Genomic DNA, 16,480 nt, shown 5'->3' on the forward strand with positions numbered 1-16,480 from the left:
GCTAGATTGTTGGCATTTTTACTATGCTTTTCCAGAATATGAGGAGCTGCAGCTTGTATATTGGCTTTTTTCCTACTATAATTGGTACAGCCAAAAATTTTAATGTCTTGTGTTTGTTTTATAATATTCAGTGATTATCTTTTTACCTGATCTTAGTATGTTGTTAGATCAAAGTCCAAATATGGAAAGTTAAGTCCATGTATGACCTAGAGCAGTTCTTTTTGGTCTCAGGACCCCTTGGAATTTTTAAAAATTACAGTGCTCGGTGTGCTTTTTGTTCATGTAGATTATACATACAACATTTATTGTATTAGAAATTAAAATGGAGAAATTTTAAATCGTTAATTCTTTTTAAAAAATAATAAGCCCATTATATGTTAACATGAATAACATTTTTTGAAAACTGTTCCAAAACAAAAAGAAGTGAGAAAGGTGGCATTATTTTATATTTTTGCAGATCTTCTAAATATTTGGTTTAAAAGGAATCAGATGGATTCTCATATCTGCTTCTGCATTCAGTCTATTTCCATATGTTGCTTGGTTGAAACATTTGAAGAAAGTCTGGCCTCACACAAAAAAGGAAGGAGTATTTTAATATAAACTTTTTCAGATAGTTCTGGATATTCTTTGGCATTACAGTTCAACAAGTGGTAGTTTCTTAAAGATTAGTTACAATGTGGAACCTGGCACCTGTGAATGACCTTTTCGTAACTCAGTTAAATTAAAATCCACTAGTCAGTCTTGCACTTTGAATGGATCTTTAACTCATGCATGATTTTGTAACATCATGAATTGGTCATTTGAAAGTTACTGGTTTACTGAGTTATGCAGACCTTGCCAGATACTGACATTTCATTATATATATTATCACATAATCGTGTTAAAACCACTACTGATCTCATCAGAAGGGTCTTTAAGTATTGGGAAGCTTCAGGCACATTCTGCTTGTTTATACAAGTTTTCAAAATTCTGAGTGTAGTTTGAAAGTTTGAGTTTTATCACAACAAATACCGTCCATTGTTTTCCTTGAGGTGATGGGCTGACTTCATTTCTGAGAGAATGGCTTTTAATTTTTTTTTTTTTCCAACGTTTTTTATTTATTTTTGGGACAGAGAGAGACAGAGCATGAACGGGGGAGGGGCAGAGAGAGAGGGAGACACAGAATCGGAAACAGGCTCCAGGCTCCGAGCCATCAGCCCAGAGCCTGACGCGGGGCTCGAACTCACGGACCGCGAGATCGTGACCTGGCTGAAGTCGGACGCTTAACCGACTGCGCCACCCAGGCGCCCCTGAGAGAATGGCTTTTAAATACCCAAGTCTGAATAACCAAAGTTTGTCTCTTCTTTCAAGCAAAATTTATGTTCCAGGATAAAAAACAGCTAGTTCAGCTTGTAACTCAAACAAGCTTCAAGTGCTTTTCCTTGAGACAGCCATTGTATTTTGGTATGCAGCAAAAGTGCTTTAAGCATCCTTCCTATTTGTCAGACATCTACTCATGAGCTGATACTTAAAAAATATTTTTACTGCTTCATCGAAGACTTTCATAAGTGAAGTATCTATTTCCTGAAAGTGCTTGACAAGTAAAAAATACACTGTTAGTACAGTGTGATTGCCACTGCTGTGATTTGTGCGAAAGTACCAGCAACTTTTCCCACCATTGCTTTCGTATCATCAGTGTAAGTGTCAATATGTGAAAAAGGCAAGTGACATATTAGTATTCTGATGAAAATAGTTTTGATCTAGGGAATCCCTGGGGTCAGCAAACTACACTTTGGGAACTTCCCTCCTAAATTTTCCTGATACGATTAACTCTTAATTTGCTTTTAGTTGTTTCATAGTCTTAATGCGGGTTAGTGATTTTTCATGAGAATAATTTTTTCAGTTGGTAACCTCCTAACTCCTATTTAATTGGTTGATGTTAAGGAAAGTAAATGTAACCATATGAAGGTAAGACTTTTTACCGTCTCTCAATGTTGACCCTTAAAGGAAACAGACTTCATAGAAAACAGCTGCAAAGCCTGTGGCAGCACCGAAGATGGTAATAGTTGTGTAGAAGTAATTGTTACCAACGAAAACACATCATGTACCTGTCCTAGCAGCGGCAATCTTTTGGGGTCCCCTAAAATAAAGAAAGGTAACTAAATACGGTTTCTTCTTAAAATTAAGTCTTAAGTTTATTCTTTCTTCCTCTTAAATGGAAGAGGTTTTAGAGATCCTGTAACTTTGACACTTAATACTTCTTTTTTCTTTATGGTATTTGTTATTATTTGACAAAAACAAAAAACTATAAACCCCTCATCATATTTTCATTATTTAGTTTACTTTCTACTTTTAGTAAGCTATCAATTTTGAAATTTTTATGTTGTCTCCAGTTGGTTCATTCTTTGTTGGTATGTTAACTATAAGTCTCAACCAATTTATTTTCAGGCTTATCACCACACTGTAATGGTAGTGATTGTGGATATTCATCTAGTATGGAAGGGAGTGAAACAGGTTCTCGGGAGGGTTCGGATGTTGCTTGCACTGAAGGCATTTGTAATCACGATGAACACGGTAGGTTCAGATTAAGCTTCCCAATTATTTCTACTACATGGCTGATTAAAGCACATAAGTAAGAGATTATTGATTTCTTCAGGTGACGACTCCTGTGTTCATCACTGTGAAGACAAAGAAGATGATGGTGATAGTTGTGTTGAATGTTGGGCAAATTCTGAAGAGAACAACACCAAAGGAAAAAATAAAAAGAAGAAAAAGAAAAGTAAGATGTTGAAATGTGATGAACATGTAAGTATCAGAGTTCTTAAACCTTTGCAGTTGAGGGGAGAACAACCTATTTTCTTTGGAGTGGCAAGTCTGCAGCTTAGTTTCTGGTATTTATTATTTTAGAATGAGTACCTTTAGAATGCAGTTCTGTTGGCTGCTCATCTTGTGATTTGTGTGTGTGTGTGTCTGTCTGATGCGGTCACTTGTCCAGTAATCTATGTGAGTCATAAATCCAGTTCATTCTTTTCATAATACTTTTAAATGGATTAGCTGTGTAATCTTGAGCAGTTTGCTTGATCTTATAGTTTTCCCATCTGGAAGGAAATTAATAGTCCTTATCAGATTAAGTTCTGTGAAGATGAAAGAGATTATATCGATGGGTTAACATAGCATCTGGTATGTAGTAAGTGCCTACTAAGTGCCAATTGCTGCTGTTGTTCAGTATTCCTTCTAAAAACTTAACACACTATCAGGGCCTTTTTTTCTTTCTCTAAGGAATAATTGCTCTTATTCCCTGCCTTTTTACCTGGGTAATCCTTTGCTTGGTTTCAGATCCAAAAGCTTGGAAGCTGTATTACAGATCCAGGTAATCGAGAGACCTCAGGAAATACCGTGCACACAGTGTTTCACCGCGACAAGACCAAAGATGCACATCCTGAAAGCTGTTGCAGTCCTGAAAAGGGTGGGCAGCCACTGCCTTGGTTTGAGCATAGGAAAAATGTACCACAGTTTGCAGAACCTGTAGAGCCATCATTTGGTCCTGATTGTGGAAAAGGTGCCAAGAGCTTAGTTGAACTCCTTGTAAGTAAGGATATCTTATTGATTGGTAGATGTGGGAGGGGACAATATTTGAGAATTTAAAGCTAGGAGTTGAGGAAGCTTTTAAGAAATTAAGGTCAGTCTTTCATTATTTTTGGTCTTTTCATTTCTGCTCTTCCACACGTGGTTTATGCAGCTGCTGTACAGCACATTTCCTTGTCCTCCTTTGTAGAAGAGAAGAGAATAGTTGGGAAAAAGGGATAGAGTTAGCATTGTGTCCAGGAGTCTGCCTCCTTGAAGAGGGTTATTGTAAGCAAACTGCCTTTCTGAGTGGCAGCTTATGGTGTCCAGCCTTCCATACCAGGAAAAAATGTAGAATCTGAACTAGAGCCCACTTTTTACTTTCTTTAGGTTCATGTAGGATAAAAGCATAACTAAACTTGCAAAATCTTTTAAGATTGACTGTAAGTCTTGGTACTTTACACGAATTATGCCTGATTCCAAGCAACCCAGTACATAGTTTGTGTGGGGCTTAGAGGAGGGGGAAGGAAAGAGAAGGGTGGTATATTCTCTTTAATAGTTAGGCTCCCAGTGGAAACAAATCCTTTAGAATAGTTTTTTTTTGTTTTTGTTTTTTATGTGGTGGTTAAGTTTCTTAAATTTTAAAAAGGTTTTATTTTACTTAATTTGTAGAGATAAAAGTTTCAACACAGGACCATCCAGTTAATCACATCAGTCTGGTTATTTAAAATTTGGTAACTAGTTGTAACCATCTCTAGTTAGTCGTTTGTTTTGCTGTAATCAGAAACATTGTTATTTTTTTAATTTTAAGTTTCTATTATTTTTTTAAAGTTTATTTTTTTGAGAGAGTGCGAGCAGAGGGAGGGTCAGGGAGAGAGGGAAACACAGAATCCGAAGCAGGCTCCAGGCTCTGAGCTGTCAGCATAGAGCCCAACATGGGGCTCAAACTCACAAACCGCAAGATCATCACCTGAGCTGAAATCGGATGCTTAGCCTTAAGACTGAGCCACCCAGGTGCCCCTCAAGTTTTTATTTAAAGTCTAGTTATCTAATTAGTCATTTTCTAAGGCAAAGGTTGGGAGTCTTTTAGGCTCATAGGTCTTCTAAGACAAATTATAGATCCAGAGTTTCAAACTGAGTTAAGTTGGATTTTATTCTTACTTTGTACTTTCTAAGATGGAGTGACATTATGCTTGTTCTGTAAACAGTTCGATGAAAGACTTCATGTGACTGAATTGAAATTAAAAGGCTAGTTTGCCTGAATTTTTAGCTGTCCTCCATCAGCATAGCATTTTGCATTCTTAATTTAAGTCATAATCTTAACTACTGCTTTAATTTGCAGGATGAGTCTGAATGTACTTCAGATGAGGAAATCTTTATCTCACAAGATGAAATACAGTCATTTATGGCTAATAACCAGTCTTTCTACAGCAATAGAGAACAATACCGACAGCATCTGAAGGAGAAATTTAATAAATACTGCCGCTTAAATGATCACAAGAGGCCCATCTGTAGTGGCTGGTTGACAACGGCTGGAGCAAATTAAATAAATAAAATAGCTCTGTCTTTCAATGAAACACTCAAGATGACTACTGCGCCTTCTCTTTCAAAAAAAAAAACCTCTTAATTTAGTGACTTATGGCAAAATTTTAAATCAATGTGATTCTTTCTTGTTTTGGGAGACGGTGGAGGTAACCTCATTAGTTCTTTCTTCAGGCTTGTGTCTTTAGTTGCGTGCTGCGCAGGCCTGCCATATGATTTAAGCCATCTCTTTTCATTAAATGTTTCTCTTCCTGTGAGACTTACTAAAGCAACTTAGTGGCAAAAAGTAATGTTGTACTTATACTTCTGTACAGAAATGACAATGAGCTGAATATATGGTTTTACAAAGTAGACATCCACTTGCAAAATGTTTGGATGTAATGTTAAAGCGCAATGTGCAAAATTTAAAATAAAGAATATTTATTAATATGCATAGTAAAAATTGGTGTACATGTTTCTACTTAATGTGTGGCAGGATTTTAATATTTGCCACTTCTGAACTTGGTATTTGACCAGTGTTGATGTTAGGATGAAGAGCAAATGAGGATAGAGATACAAATTGTTGAGGACAAAACTCTTCCCTTGACTAGAGCTGAGAAAAGCAGTTTTCAATCTTTTGTTTTGAAAGAATAAATTTGCTGCAATACCCTTAAATACTGGCTAGCATCTTTCTCATGAGATTAATTGCTATTATTTAAAATTCCCTGGTATCACTTAACATAAAGTGCCTTAAATTCAGAGATTCATACTGAACTGGAAGAATGAAAACAGAACTTGGCAGAATTTCAACCAAGGGTTGTCTGAAAAGTAATTACTTTAGCATGTAGACCTGGGACCAAAAGACTGCGCCTAGAGCTAACCACGTTGCGGTCCATAAGTGCATGCTCCTTATCTGGTTTCCAACAATAAAGTCACTGTGGCATTACAGTTTACTGCTTTCATGAACTGTGAGTACTGAAGGAGAGAAGAGATTCCCCCAGGAATAGCACTTGGCTGCCATTTAAAAGGTTGAGTCAATAGTTCGATAAACACATGTGCTCAGAGCTTTGTGTCTCAATGTTGATAATATTGGTGGGCAGCAGGCAAGTAGTGGGACAGTCAATACCTCTGTGCAGTGGGGATGCAGTGAATTTTATGGGCTGTGTACCACTTAATCAGATTTCAGGTGGGCAACAGCAAAAGCTTAGATTTAATTTTTATAGTTGGTGGCATTTCTTTGATATACCTCTTCAGTTGTCTTTTCAAATCTAAGTGTTGCATAGGGATGGGGCAGAGGTAAAAATGAGTCATGACTCCTCTCTGGCCTTTGTTTACTTTCATCCTGGAATCCATAAAAAATGACTAAGGGCCCCCCAGAGCCCTTGGCTCTGAGCTCAAACCTTTCTTAACCACTTGTTGCCGTCAAGTTTTCTCCTGAGAGCCCTAAAAGCAAGGACTGGTTTTATTTTGTTTTAATCTTTATCCTTGGGCCAAACACATGAGTACTTGGTGAATGAATAAACCAGCCTCACATACTGCTTATGCCATTGCTTGCAGTGGAGGGATTCCAGTAGTTATGCAGAGATGTGTTTTTCTTTGGAAGATAGCTATATTAAGGATGCAGATGTAAGGCAGTTTTCAGAGTTTTGATGGAACATCCTGAGTGGTCAGAGAGCAAAACCAACAACCCAAGAAGAGACAAAAGGCAGAATGGAATGAAGGCAGTTTAGGAGCACATCCCCTGGACCTAAGACTGCATGGCTTAAAGTCCAAACCATGGTTTACCCCTTTCTGTCTCAGTCACTTACAAAATGAAGCCTAATACGTAGTATCTTAAAGAGTTTATGTGCATATGCTAATATATTTAAAGTGCTTAGAAGTGCCAATTACACAGCATTCAGTAAATGTTAGCTTTTGCTTTTAATCTTTGGTACACAGTGATATATTTTTTAACTGGGAGTGGGAGGGTCTAGGACAGTTGGAGACAGTAGGCCAGTAGGGATACAATCCCCTAACACGTGTACTGGAGGGTGTTTCCATTTTTAACCTTGAGTTGTCGTCATTCTAGTAAAGCCAAGGGATCAGGTAGGGTTGAGAGGGTAACTCAGGGATGATAGCTGAGGCACTCAGCCTTTTCTAGGCTGAATCCTTCGCTTCGCATCAGCCAGAGGGCGGGCATTGGAGTCACCTTAAGAGCCTGTAATTTCTCCTTCTTGCCATAGGGGTCAGGAACTGGGAGGGGAGACTGAGCAAGGGGGCAAGAATACGAACGGCCTCGGGCCTGGAGCAAGCCCCCCCTAAACCTCGGTTTCCCTGCCCCTAAGGGAAGAGCTCACCAAAGCAGGACCACAGGCCACCCGGGAACCCTCTGCACCCGCCGGCACAGAGGAAAGCACAGTTTCCCACCTCCCGTCAGGCATGGGGTGGGGCCGGAAGAGGTGGGAAGGCCGCGACTGATTCCCGCTAGATGTGGTCGGTCGCAGAGAAGCGGAGGGTGGAGCCCCAGCCCGGGGCCGGGCAGAATGGAGGCAGGTTCAGGCGCGGCTCCCAGGGGGCGCAGATCGGCAACGGTGGCCGCGGTGGTGACCAAAATGCGTCCGAGCCCTTGCGACCCGGGAGGAGCTCCGCGATCCAAATGTCCGTATCGCGGAGCGAGGTGGGCGGGCGGCTGGGGACCATGGCCAGGACAGGCATGGAGCAGTGGCGTGACCGGCTGGCACTGGTGACAGGAGCTTCGGGGGGCATCGGCGCGGCTGTGGCCCGGGCCCTCGTCCAGCAGGGACTGAAGGTAGTGGGTTGTGCCCGCCCCGCGAGCAACATCGAGGTAAGCGTCCGCCGGGGAGAGGGACCTTCTGGGAGGCGTTGTTTCCGCTGGTGTATGGTCCGGGAGGCGGAGTGGTCTGACCTAGGCTGCGACGCTGCCCCCACTTGCTGCTCCCCTAAGGCCATTTGCAACCGGATCAGACTATGAGGGATGAGATGCCTAGTAGGGCAGGCCTCTACCTTCCCTTTCATGAAGTCCCTTCTTTTAAGGAGACCCTACTCCTAACAGCCTCTACTCCAGTGTACCAACTCCTTGGCATATTTCTCCGTGCCTATCTGCCTGCCCAGGTCGGCTGAGGAAAAGGGAAGCCAGAGATCAGGGCTAGCTAGGCAGCCAGGGAGAAGGAAAGAAAGCTTTCTGGCCTCAGTGGCTAAATTGGCTACTAGATTGTTTCCTCTAGTCCCCAGACTAAGCCCACAAAGACAACCAAAGTGGCTGGCCAGCCAGATGAACAGGAGCTAGAGGTTTTGATCATGATAATTTTTCACCCAGCACTGAGGGTGGGGTTGGGGTGGGAATAGAGCTTTTCAGAAGAAACTCACCCTGTCCTTCCCCAACCCCCAATTTGAGGGTTAATTAACCCTTACCAAATGGGCCTAACAGACCAATGGGATATTTACAGATCGACCTTTCTCCAATTGCACTGTCTTTGGTGGGACTGAGTGGGTGAAATAGGGCATTGACTATGTAAGCCCTGAGGGGACAAAGCAATACGGAACTGGAACTACTGGTTTTTCTCTTAAACTAGGGTTGGGAGCCCCAAGTTGTGAGCAACAAGAGCTCAAAGAAAAATGAAGTTGGCCATGTTGTAACAGGAAGGAAGAAGATGGGAAATTTTCATCATAGGTCATCTTTGGATTTGCACCTGACAAGATCACTCTCAGGGTTTGGGCTAGCGATTAGCTGCAGGGCTTTATCTTCCACCATTGTTCAAAATCCCTGCACCAGGAGGCTTTGGGTGGGGACAGAGGGAGAAGGTGTACCAGAAGAAGGGCTTTCCCCTCCCCTTCTGCTGACCAAAGGTACACTTTATAGCCACCTAGATAGTCCCAAGGTCACCCAGCTGTACCACTGCCCTACTCTCCTCCTCCGTTTCTCCTATTCTGAGGAGTTCAGGGCCCAACCCTAGCTTTGGAGCCTAGAGGATCAGACCAGGGCTTAGACCACTGGATTCCTTAAGTCTAAAGTCACTCTTGCCTTCTCTTCCTACTACCCCAAACCAGCCAGGAAAGGGGGTCCCTGAGCTTCAAGGGGGATCCTCAGGCTGTTCACTCAGCCCCAAGATGACTCTTTTAATGAGGGGGAAATGCCTGTTCTGTGAGGGGACTGACATGGTTTCAGGTCATTTCTGAAGATAGATGAGGACAGGTGGGACAAAGAGAAGGCAGAGACAGGGAGAAAGATGTCCCCAGGCCCTTCATTCTGGCTTTCTTGCAGGGATTTGAGTCTGGAGGTGGAAGGGACAAGTTGCATGCCAGGGGAGGGGAGAATCCCAGGCTTCCTTGTGCCTAGTTTGCTTTTATTAATTGATACTAAAACAGAGTTTGAGTTCTGGCCTCCGACAGAGAGAAGCCCTATTTCCTGAGGTCGTTGTGAATAGGTGAAATTGGGTAAAGGGGGCCTTCTAAGTCCCAGAGGACCATACCTTTTGAACTCTTGGAAAGTTAAAGCAGAAAAGAGTTTCCTAGGTCACCTGAGCCAGCCCTTTATTCCCATCTTGACTTGGCGGGGAGGGAAGGGTTCCAGGCCAAGGCAACTGGCCCAAGCTGGCCTTTCTCTAGGGCACCCCCTACCACCCAACTCTCTCCCTCCTGTACATGTACAGTCACCTTTATGAGGCTCAGATGCCCACTCACTGGCCTCTAAGGCCATGGAGCTTGGTTTCTTTCTGCTTCTGAATGTCTGCATCCCTCACAACCACCTCCCAGTGGCTCTGTATTCTCAGGTCTTTCCATCTCAGGGCTCCTCCGTGTGCTGAGGTCCCTGTCGATACACTAAGGCTTCCCAGTGTCATCTGCCACCTAACTTGCTTCATCATATCTCAAGAAATTTTGGGGTAGAGTATGGTACACTGTGGGACAGAGAGAAAGAATCTGTCCTGACTTCCTGACCTTTCCTATAGGTAGGGCAAGGGGAGACTGGCAGTTGGGCCCAATCTGAGAGCCAACTGGCTGCATTCTGTGGAGGGAGGGTGACTGTTCAGACATAAGCCCTCTGGAAGGAGCTAGATGAGGCAAGGGGAGGGGAGAGAATCCTGGCATAATCAGCTCAGTGATTCCTGGTGCTGGTGGAAGAAGCAGGGGGTGGGGTGAGAGGTGTAGCTTACCTATGAGCAGAGAAGGGGTTCCTGTTGGAGGAGAGGCAGAAGAGATGGAGATCATGCTATGCCTTGGACCGCTGGCTCCCTACTCTCTTCTCAGAAATGAAGATTCAAGTTTATTGTGAGAGTCTTCCATTGACGATTTCAACTCCATTCCCATACTCCCCCTCACTCAGGGAGTGCTCTTATCCCCTGGACTTTGATCAAAGAGGACAAGTAGTCCCAACAACTATATGGCTGGAAGGTGACTGTCAAAGGAGAGAGTTCTCTGAGTGGTGACAGCAGAAGAAGACTGTCTCTGGGTGGGAAGGTGTGGGAGCCGCTCACCCCAGTTAGCCCCTTGTTGGGTTTCATAGGAGCTGGCTGCCAAATTTAAGAGTATAGGCTACCCCAGGACTTTGATCCCCCACAGATGTGATCTGTCCAGCGAGGAGGACATCCTCTCCACGTTCTTGGCTGTCTGCTCTCAGCACAGTGGTGTGGACATCTGCATCAACAATGCTGGCTTGGCCCGGCCTGACACTCTGCTCTCAGGCAACACCAGCAGCTGGAAGGACATGTTCAATGTAAGGGCTACAGACCTGGAGTGGGGGGTTGGGAGGAGAATGGGGAGCCAGGGCTTTGTGAACCAGAGGGCTGCTCAGGATAGGACATGTAACAGGAGGGAACTTTGGCTTCATAACTGGGGTACCTTGACTCTCCCCTTGCTTCTTTCCCTACCAGAGGCATAGTGAGTGGATGAATGGCCATATCTTTTCCATTCTTCTTTCCTCTGAGTCCCTTAAAGGGGCAGTTCTTAAAGTCCAGGCTGATTTCTTTCTACTGGAAGAAAGACTGGTAGGGAAGAGAACTGCTATTTATTGAATGTTCCCATGTGCTGGCACCGTGCTGAGTGCTTGAGAACATGGTCTTACAAGAAAAGGAAACAAGAGACAGGAGATGAGGTTCTCACCCAGCCCTGCCAGTCATGGTGTGGCTTCAGGCAGGTGGTTATTCTCTATCAGCCTTGTCACATTTAATTGGGGTGAACACACATCAATATCTGGGGCCACAAACCCCAGTATCTCCTGGGGCCAGGTAAATAGCTAAATGAGTGAGGTGAGTCAGGGGAGTCTACAGTAAGTGGGAGAGCACATGGCCAAGTACAAGGGTGGCTGCTGAAATCCAGCATCCCTGCTGTGGAGCACTATGGGTCCAGTGTGGCCAGATCTTACCATTTCTTTGAGAGGAGTGGAGAGCCTGGGTTTTTATGTGACATCCTACCCCTCCCATTCACCAAAACCTCAGCTCCACAAGGGCAAGGATTTTTGTCTGGTTTATTCTCTGTTATGGCCTCAGCCCATAAACACTCAATAGATATTTTTTGAAGGAATGAAAGCTTCCAGTGCACATTGGGAGTGAATTACAAATGTTTTAAAACTTTGTACAGACCAAACACAGCCTTCAGGACATGGGTTTTCAACTTCTAGACTATATTATGGGGCAATATTAGGGTATAAAGGTATCCTGAGAAGTTGAAAACAGTGTGTACATGGGATGGATCTTTTTCCCACAATCGATTTAGCACCTAAAAGTTGCTTGGGCCTAGAAATGAACAATGAACATTGAAACAGTGAACAGTGAAAATGAAGCACTACCCCTGCCCTCAGACAGCCTTCTGGGAGATCTGAGATCTTGCACATCTGTAAAATGAGGGACATATATTGAGTCCCTAAGGCCCTTTCCAGCTTCAACACTATGTAATTCTATTAGGATCGTCTTCTGAGACATCTCCACCCTCCACCCCACCAGCCTTAGGAGAATCACTCCCCTGGTCTCAGGGACCTGTTCCTCTTATTCTATCTGTCCTCAGAGTTGAGTTTTCTGCCTCATAAATACACATTGCTAAGCGGGCCAGAAAAAGGTCTTCGTGTCCTTCTGCTATGAATGCTGAGGCAGGTTCATGGCGAGGGTGTTCTGTCCTGATGCCTGGCTCTGACACCTGATAAAGAGAAACATCTAATGTCCTGGCTGGTCTTGTCTCTTCTCAGGAGGAGAGACTTGAGGACCTGCTGAAAGCTTTATCTGTGCTTGTCCTCATGGGGCAGGAGTGTGGCTTGGCAGGAGCTTTGGAGCTGAGATACTTCTTCAGGCCTTTGTTCCATGAAGGGTGGGGATTTTGGGTCACCTCTGGCAGAGGCCAAGGAAGGCAGAAAGCCCCCATGTGCTTAGGAGGTCCCCTGCCATCTTCTGACCAGCTACCCCACCCCCATAAAGAGTCTCTGTGCCTAATCTTGTAGATGGAACAGAGTCTAGAGGAAGGCATGGAAGGAAGGAAGGGCAGGCCTTCTCTACTTATAGTCTTAAGGGAGGAGATAGGAAAGGAGCAGAGAGTAGCTGAGTAAGGCAGAGAGAGGCTAGGGTCTATACTTGAGGAGAGAGATTTTTTTTAAATTAATTAATTAATTTATTTATTTAAAGGTTTCTTTTTTTTAAAGCTTATTTATTAGGGGAGAGAGAGAGAGCGAGAGAGAGCGTGCTCGCATGAGTGAGGGAGGGGCAGAGAGAGAGAGACGGAGAATCCCAAGCAGGCCCCCAGCTGTCAGCACCCACCCCAGTGTGAGGCTGGAACTCATGAACCATGAGACCATGACCTGAGTCAAAACCAAGAATCAGACCCTTAACTGACTGAGCCACTATTTATTTATTTTTTTAAAATGTTTATTTTGAGAGAGAGAGAACACAGGCAAACAGGGGAGGGAGGAGGGGCAGAGAGAGAGGGAGACAGAGAATCCCAAGCAGGCCCTGCACTGTCAGCACAGAGCCCCACGTTTGAGCTTGAACACACAAACTGTGAGATCATGACCTGAGCTGAAATCAAGAGTCAGATGTTTAACCTACTGAGCCACGCAGGCACACCAAGGAGAGAGATTTTTAAAGCCATTTTGGAAGGATTTTAGGCTTTTTATCTTTATTTTAATTTTTTTATTATTTTTGAGAGAGAGAGAGAGAGAGAGAGACAGAGTGTGAGTGGGGGAGGGGCAAAGAGAGAGGGAGACACAGAATCTGAAGCAGGCTCCAGGCTCTGAGCTGTCAGTGCAGTCCCCCATGCAGGGCTCGAACTCACAAACCACTAGATCATGACCTGAGCTGAAGTCAGACGCTTAACTGACTGAGCCACCCAGGCGCCCTGGATTTTAGGCTTTTTAGAGAGCAAGGCCAGGGAAGCTGGCCCAGATAAGAGAGGAGAGGGTATTTGAGGAAGAAAAGGAGATAGTTCTCTAAGGCAGAGGTTCTGTTGTTTGTAGAGGAGACATCCAAGACAGGGAGGGTTCCTGGGTCATGGATGAGTTTGGGAGTTTCCCACTGCTGTTTACAGAATCTTGGAGGCGGAGGTTACCTGGGGAGAGGAATTAGCACTGCTGGGGCTGGTGGCTTTAGGGGGAGAGGCACCTAAGGCAAGGTACCCTGGAACCATTGTTGGTCTCTGGTAGGACCTGGACACTGTTTTGGAATGCCACTCCCCTGGACGGGCTCTGTGGCTCTATTACCTGCTCAGATGGGCCCAAGCTAGAGATACCCCACTGCCCTCCCCGGCCTGCAGGTGAACATGCTGGCCCTCAGCATCTGCACTTCGGAAGCCTACCAGTCCATGAAGGAATGGAAGGTGGATGACAGGCACATCATTAATATCAACAGGTGAGGCAGGTGGACAAGGGCTAAAGCTCAGATCATCACTCACCCTCCAAGCTGAGTGATCTGTTGCGTTCATTTGACCTCTTTGGACATCAGTTTCATTGGTGGTGAAATAGGGACTTAATACCCAGTTAACAGCCAAATGGCACAATTATGGCGAGAGAAAGAATAGTGTATATCAAGTGCCAGCCCCTAGTTGGACTTCTAGGAAGAGCAGGACTTACAGGAGCTGCTTGAATTGCTGGAGCTACATCAGTGGGCCACCAGGATGGCCTGTAAAGAGGTCCCCTTGAGACGGCTTTCCTGCAGCATCTAGGTGGTGGGGCTGACTGGTCCAGCAGGGGGCACTGCTGGTCCATCAGCAGCTTCACTCTCTTCTTTCCCCTCCTTTCTTCCACCCAGCATGTCTGGTCACCAAGTGTCACCCCACTCTGTGATCCATTTCTATAGTGCTACCAAGTATGCCATCACCACACTGACAAAGGGACTGAGGCAAGAGCTTCGGGAGGCCCAGACCCACATTTGAGCCACAGTGAGGGTGAGGCCTGGCCCTGGTGGGGACAGGGTAGGCACAGGCCTTCCGCACCCCACACTCATACTGTTCAGGATGCCCTGCTGGGAGTGTGAGGGGCACAGAGCTCCTGGGCTCTGCTGCTGCTTGCATGACCCTGAGTAGCCCTTTGAACTTCAGGTCACTGACTTTGAGATGGGAGGGGGCTGACCAGAAGGGAACACAGTAGGTGAGACTGAGGGAGAGCAGGGGCTGTGGGAAACTGTGGCTGTAAACCCAGACTCTGGGCTCTTCCCTGGAAGGTCACATGACCTTGGGCAACTCACTTAACCCCTCCAAGCCTCAGCCTTACTCATTTGTAAAATGGAGATGGTGATACTGACCCAGTGATGAAGTCTTAAGGGACACCATTTTGTAAAACACTTACCTGAGAAGGGCTCCATAGGTGGTAGGTGTCATTGTGATCATTGCTAGTGGCAGCTTTGGGAGGAGGAGGTGGCTGCTGGACATTGGGCAGCCATCACTGTGAAGCAGGGGGGCCCCCATGTTTTCCATCCTGCCTCTCCCCTAAGCCTAGCTTCTGACTGGGATGGAGGCAGGGCTCAGCTCAGCTCCTGAGCAGACCCTCTCTGTTGGTCCAGTGCATCTCTCCAGAAGTGGCGAAGACACAATTCTCCTTCAAACTCCACAACAAGGACCCTGAGAAGGCAGCTGCCATCTATGAATGCATAAAGGTGAGGCCTCACTCTGAGGCCAGTGAGCCACTCACTCCCTAAGTGAATGCAGAGGGAACCCTGGCCTTTAGACCACACTCTTCTAGCCAGCCTGTCATGCCTCCTGGAGGGTTGGGGTAGGGATGAAGATGTTGGAGAGGACGTCAGAGGTGGGAGGTTCACTCTGCCCTCACCATCCCTCTCATACTCTCCAGTGTCTCAAACCTGAAGATGTGGCTGAGGCTGTCATCTATGTCCTCAAGCACCCTTCCATGTGTCCAGGTGAGTCTGGCCTTGACTGGCCACCTCCTGGAAGAGCCCAGCCATCCCAGAGGAGGACAGCAGGGAGGCCTAGCGGGTGGGGAGAGCATCCTGTCTGCCTCAAGCCTTGTGCCTTCCAGCAGATTGGAGACATCCAGATGAGGCCCATGGAGTAGGTGATCTAGTTTCCTGTGGGGAGTTCTGTCTTCCGTCCCCACGCCTCACGGCTTGACTCCTGCCTCTGGATTTTAGGTGTTGATTTCCAGACTCCTGGATTCTGCTTCCTCTCTCCAACCCACCAGGGGCTACAAATTTTTGGAAGTTTTTATGTCTTATCAAATTATGTCCACCACATATATGAACAGTGGGCTGGGGAGAGGAGGTTAGGTGTCCCCAATTGTTTTACCTGTTAACTTTGGTTAACAGGTAATTTGGTTAATTATTGGTCCGCTTCTTGGGCTCCTTGGCCTTTGTGTGCTCTCTTTGGTCTCTTCCTTTTGACCTGGGGAAGGAACTGTGGCCAAAAGGGGGGCTTCCCCCTATCTTCTTGTACCCCAACCCCTGTACCTCAAGGAGGAGGGGGCAGAGAGAAGCCCTCACCTTCTATCTGAATAGCTATCCAAGGCCCTAGGCTTCCTCCTCTCCCTGCCCTACTGCCCCCATTGCCTCTTCTCTTCACCCACCCCAGTTCTCCAGCCCAGGCTTGGCTTCTCTGCTCCCAGTGGGGTCATCACTCCACACTGACTATGGCAGCTGAATATCAGGCCCTGCCTCCCAACTGGGTTTCACTGTGATAATTAAAAAAGAAAAATTGCAACAACCTACCTTGGCTTTAGGAGTATCTTTCTGTTCTTTCTCCTCTTCTGTGATCAGGGGTGGTTGTGCCTCAGAATTTCTTCCAGGTGAGTGGGAAGGTGGGCGCTTTGGGGCATCACTCCTGGAGTATGGATTACCTTAGGTAGCAGATGTGGGTTTGGGTTGAGTCTTGAAAATGGGTAGGAGTTTGCCAGCCAGGAAAGAGGACAACAGTGGATACAAGGCCGGGAGGCCAAAAAAGCAGGCAATGTCATGGGAACAGCACAGAATGTAGTGCAGGAGTGAGATGGGGCCGA

General features: G+C 45.6%; 2 protein-coding genes across 9 annotated transcripts in view; both read left to right on the forward strand.

The window, feature by feature from the left end:
• Window positions 1-5,127, forward strand: part of GGNBP2 (gametogenetin binding protein 2) — a 34,530-nt gene extending 29,403 nt beyond the window's left edge. For all 8 annotated transcript variants that reach the window (XM_049637830.1, XM_049637836.1, XM_049637834.1 and 5 more), the window contains 5 exons: window positions 1,987-2,134; window positions 2,428-2,553; window positions 2,636-2,784; window positions 3,316-3,564; window positions 4,886-5,127. In XM_049637830.1, the coding sequence (XP_049493787.1) occupies window positions 1,987-2,134; window positions 2,428-2,553; window positions 2,636-2,784; window positions 3,316-3,564; window positions 4,886-5,089 (876 nt within the window). In that variant the 3' untranslated portion in view covers window positions 5,090-5,127. The remainder of the gene's footprint in view (window positions 1-1,986; window positions 2,135-2,427; window positions 2,554-2,635; window positions 2,785-3,315; window positions 3,565-4,885) is intronic.
• A 499-nt stretch (window positions 5,128-5,626) lies between these two features.
• On the forward strand, window positions 5,627-16,422 carry DHRS11 (dehydrogenase/reductase 11). Its single transcript, XM_049637856.1, is given in 6 exon segments — window positions 5,627-7,888; window positions 10,565-10,774; window positions 13,792-13,886; window positions 14,286-14,415; window positions 15,036-15,128; window positions 15,323-16,422. Coding segments are annotated over 6 exon segments (1,107 nt in total). The 5' UTR covers window positions 5,627-7,531; the 3' UTR covers window positions 15,545-16,422.
• The last annotated feature ends 58 nt before the right edge of the window (window positions 16,423-16,480 follow it).

The sequence above is a fragment of the Panthera uncia genome, chromosome E1 (assembly GCF_023721935.1).
Source record: "Panthera uncia isolate 11264 chromosome E1, Puncia_PCG_1.0, whole genome shotgun sequence".
In the NCBI taxonomy this organism is placed as follows: Eukaryota; Metazoa; Chordata; class Mammalia; order Carnivora; family Felidae; genus Panthera; species Panthera uncia.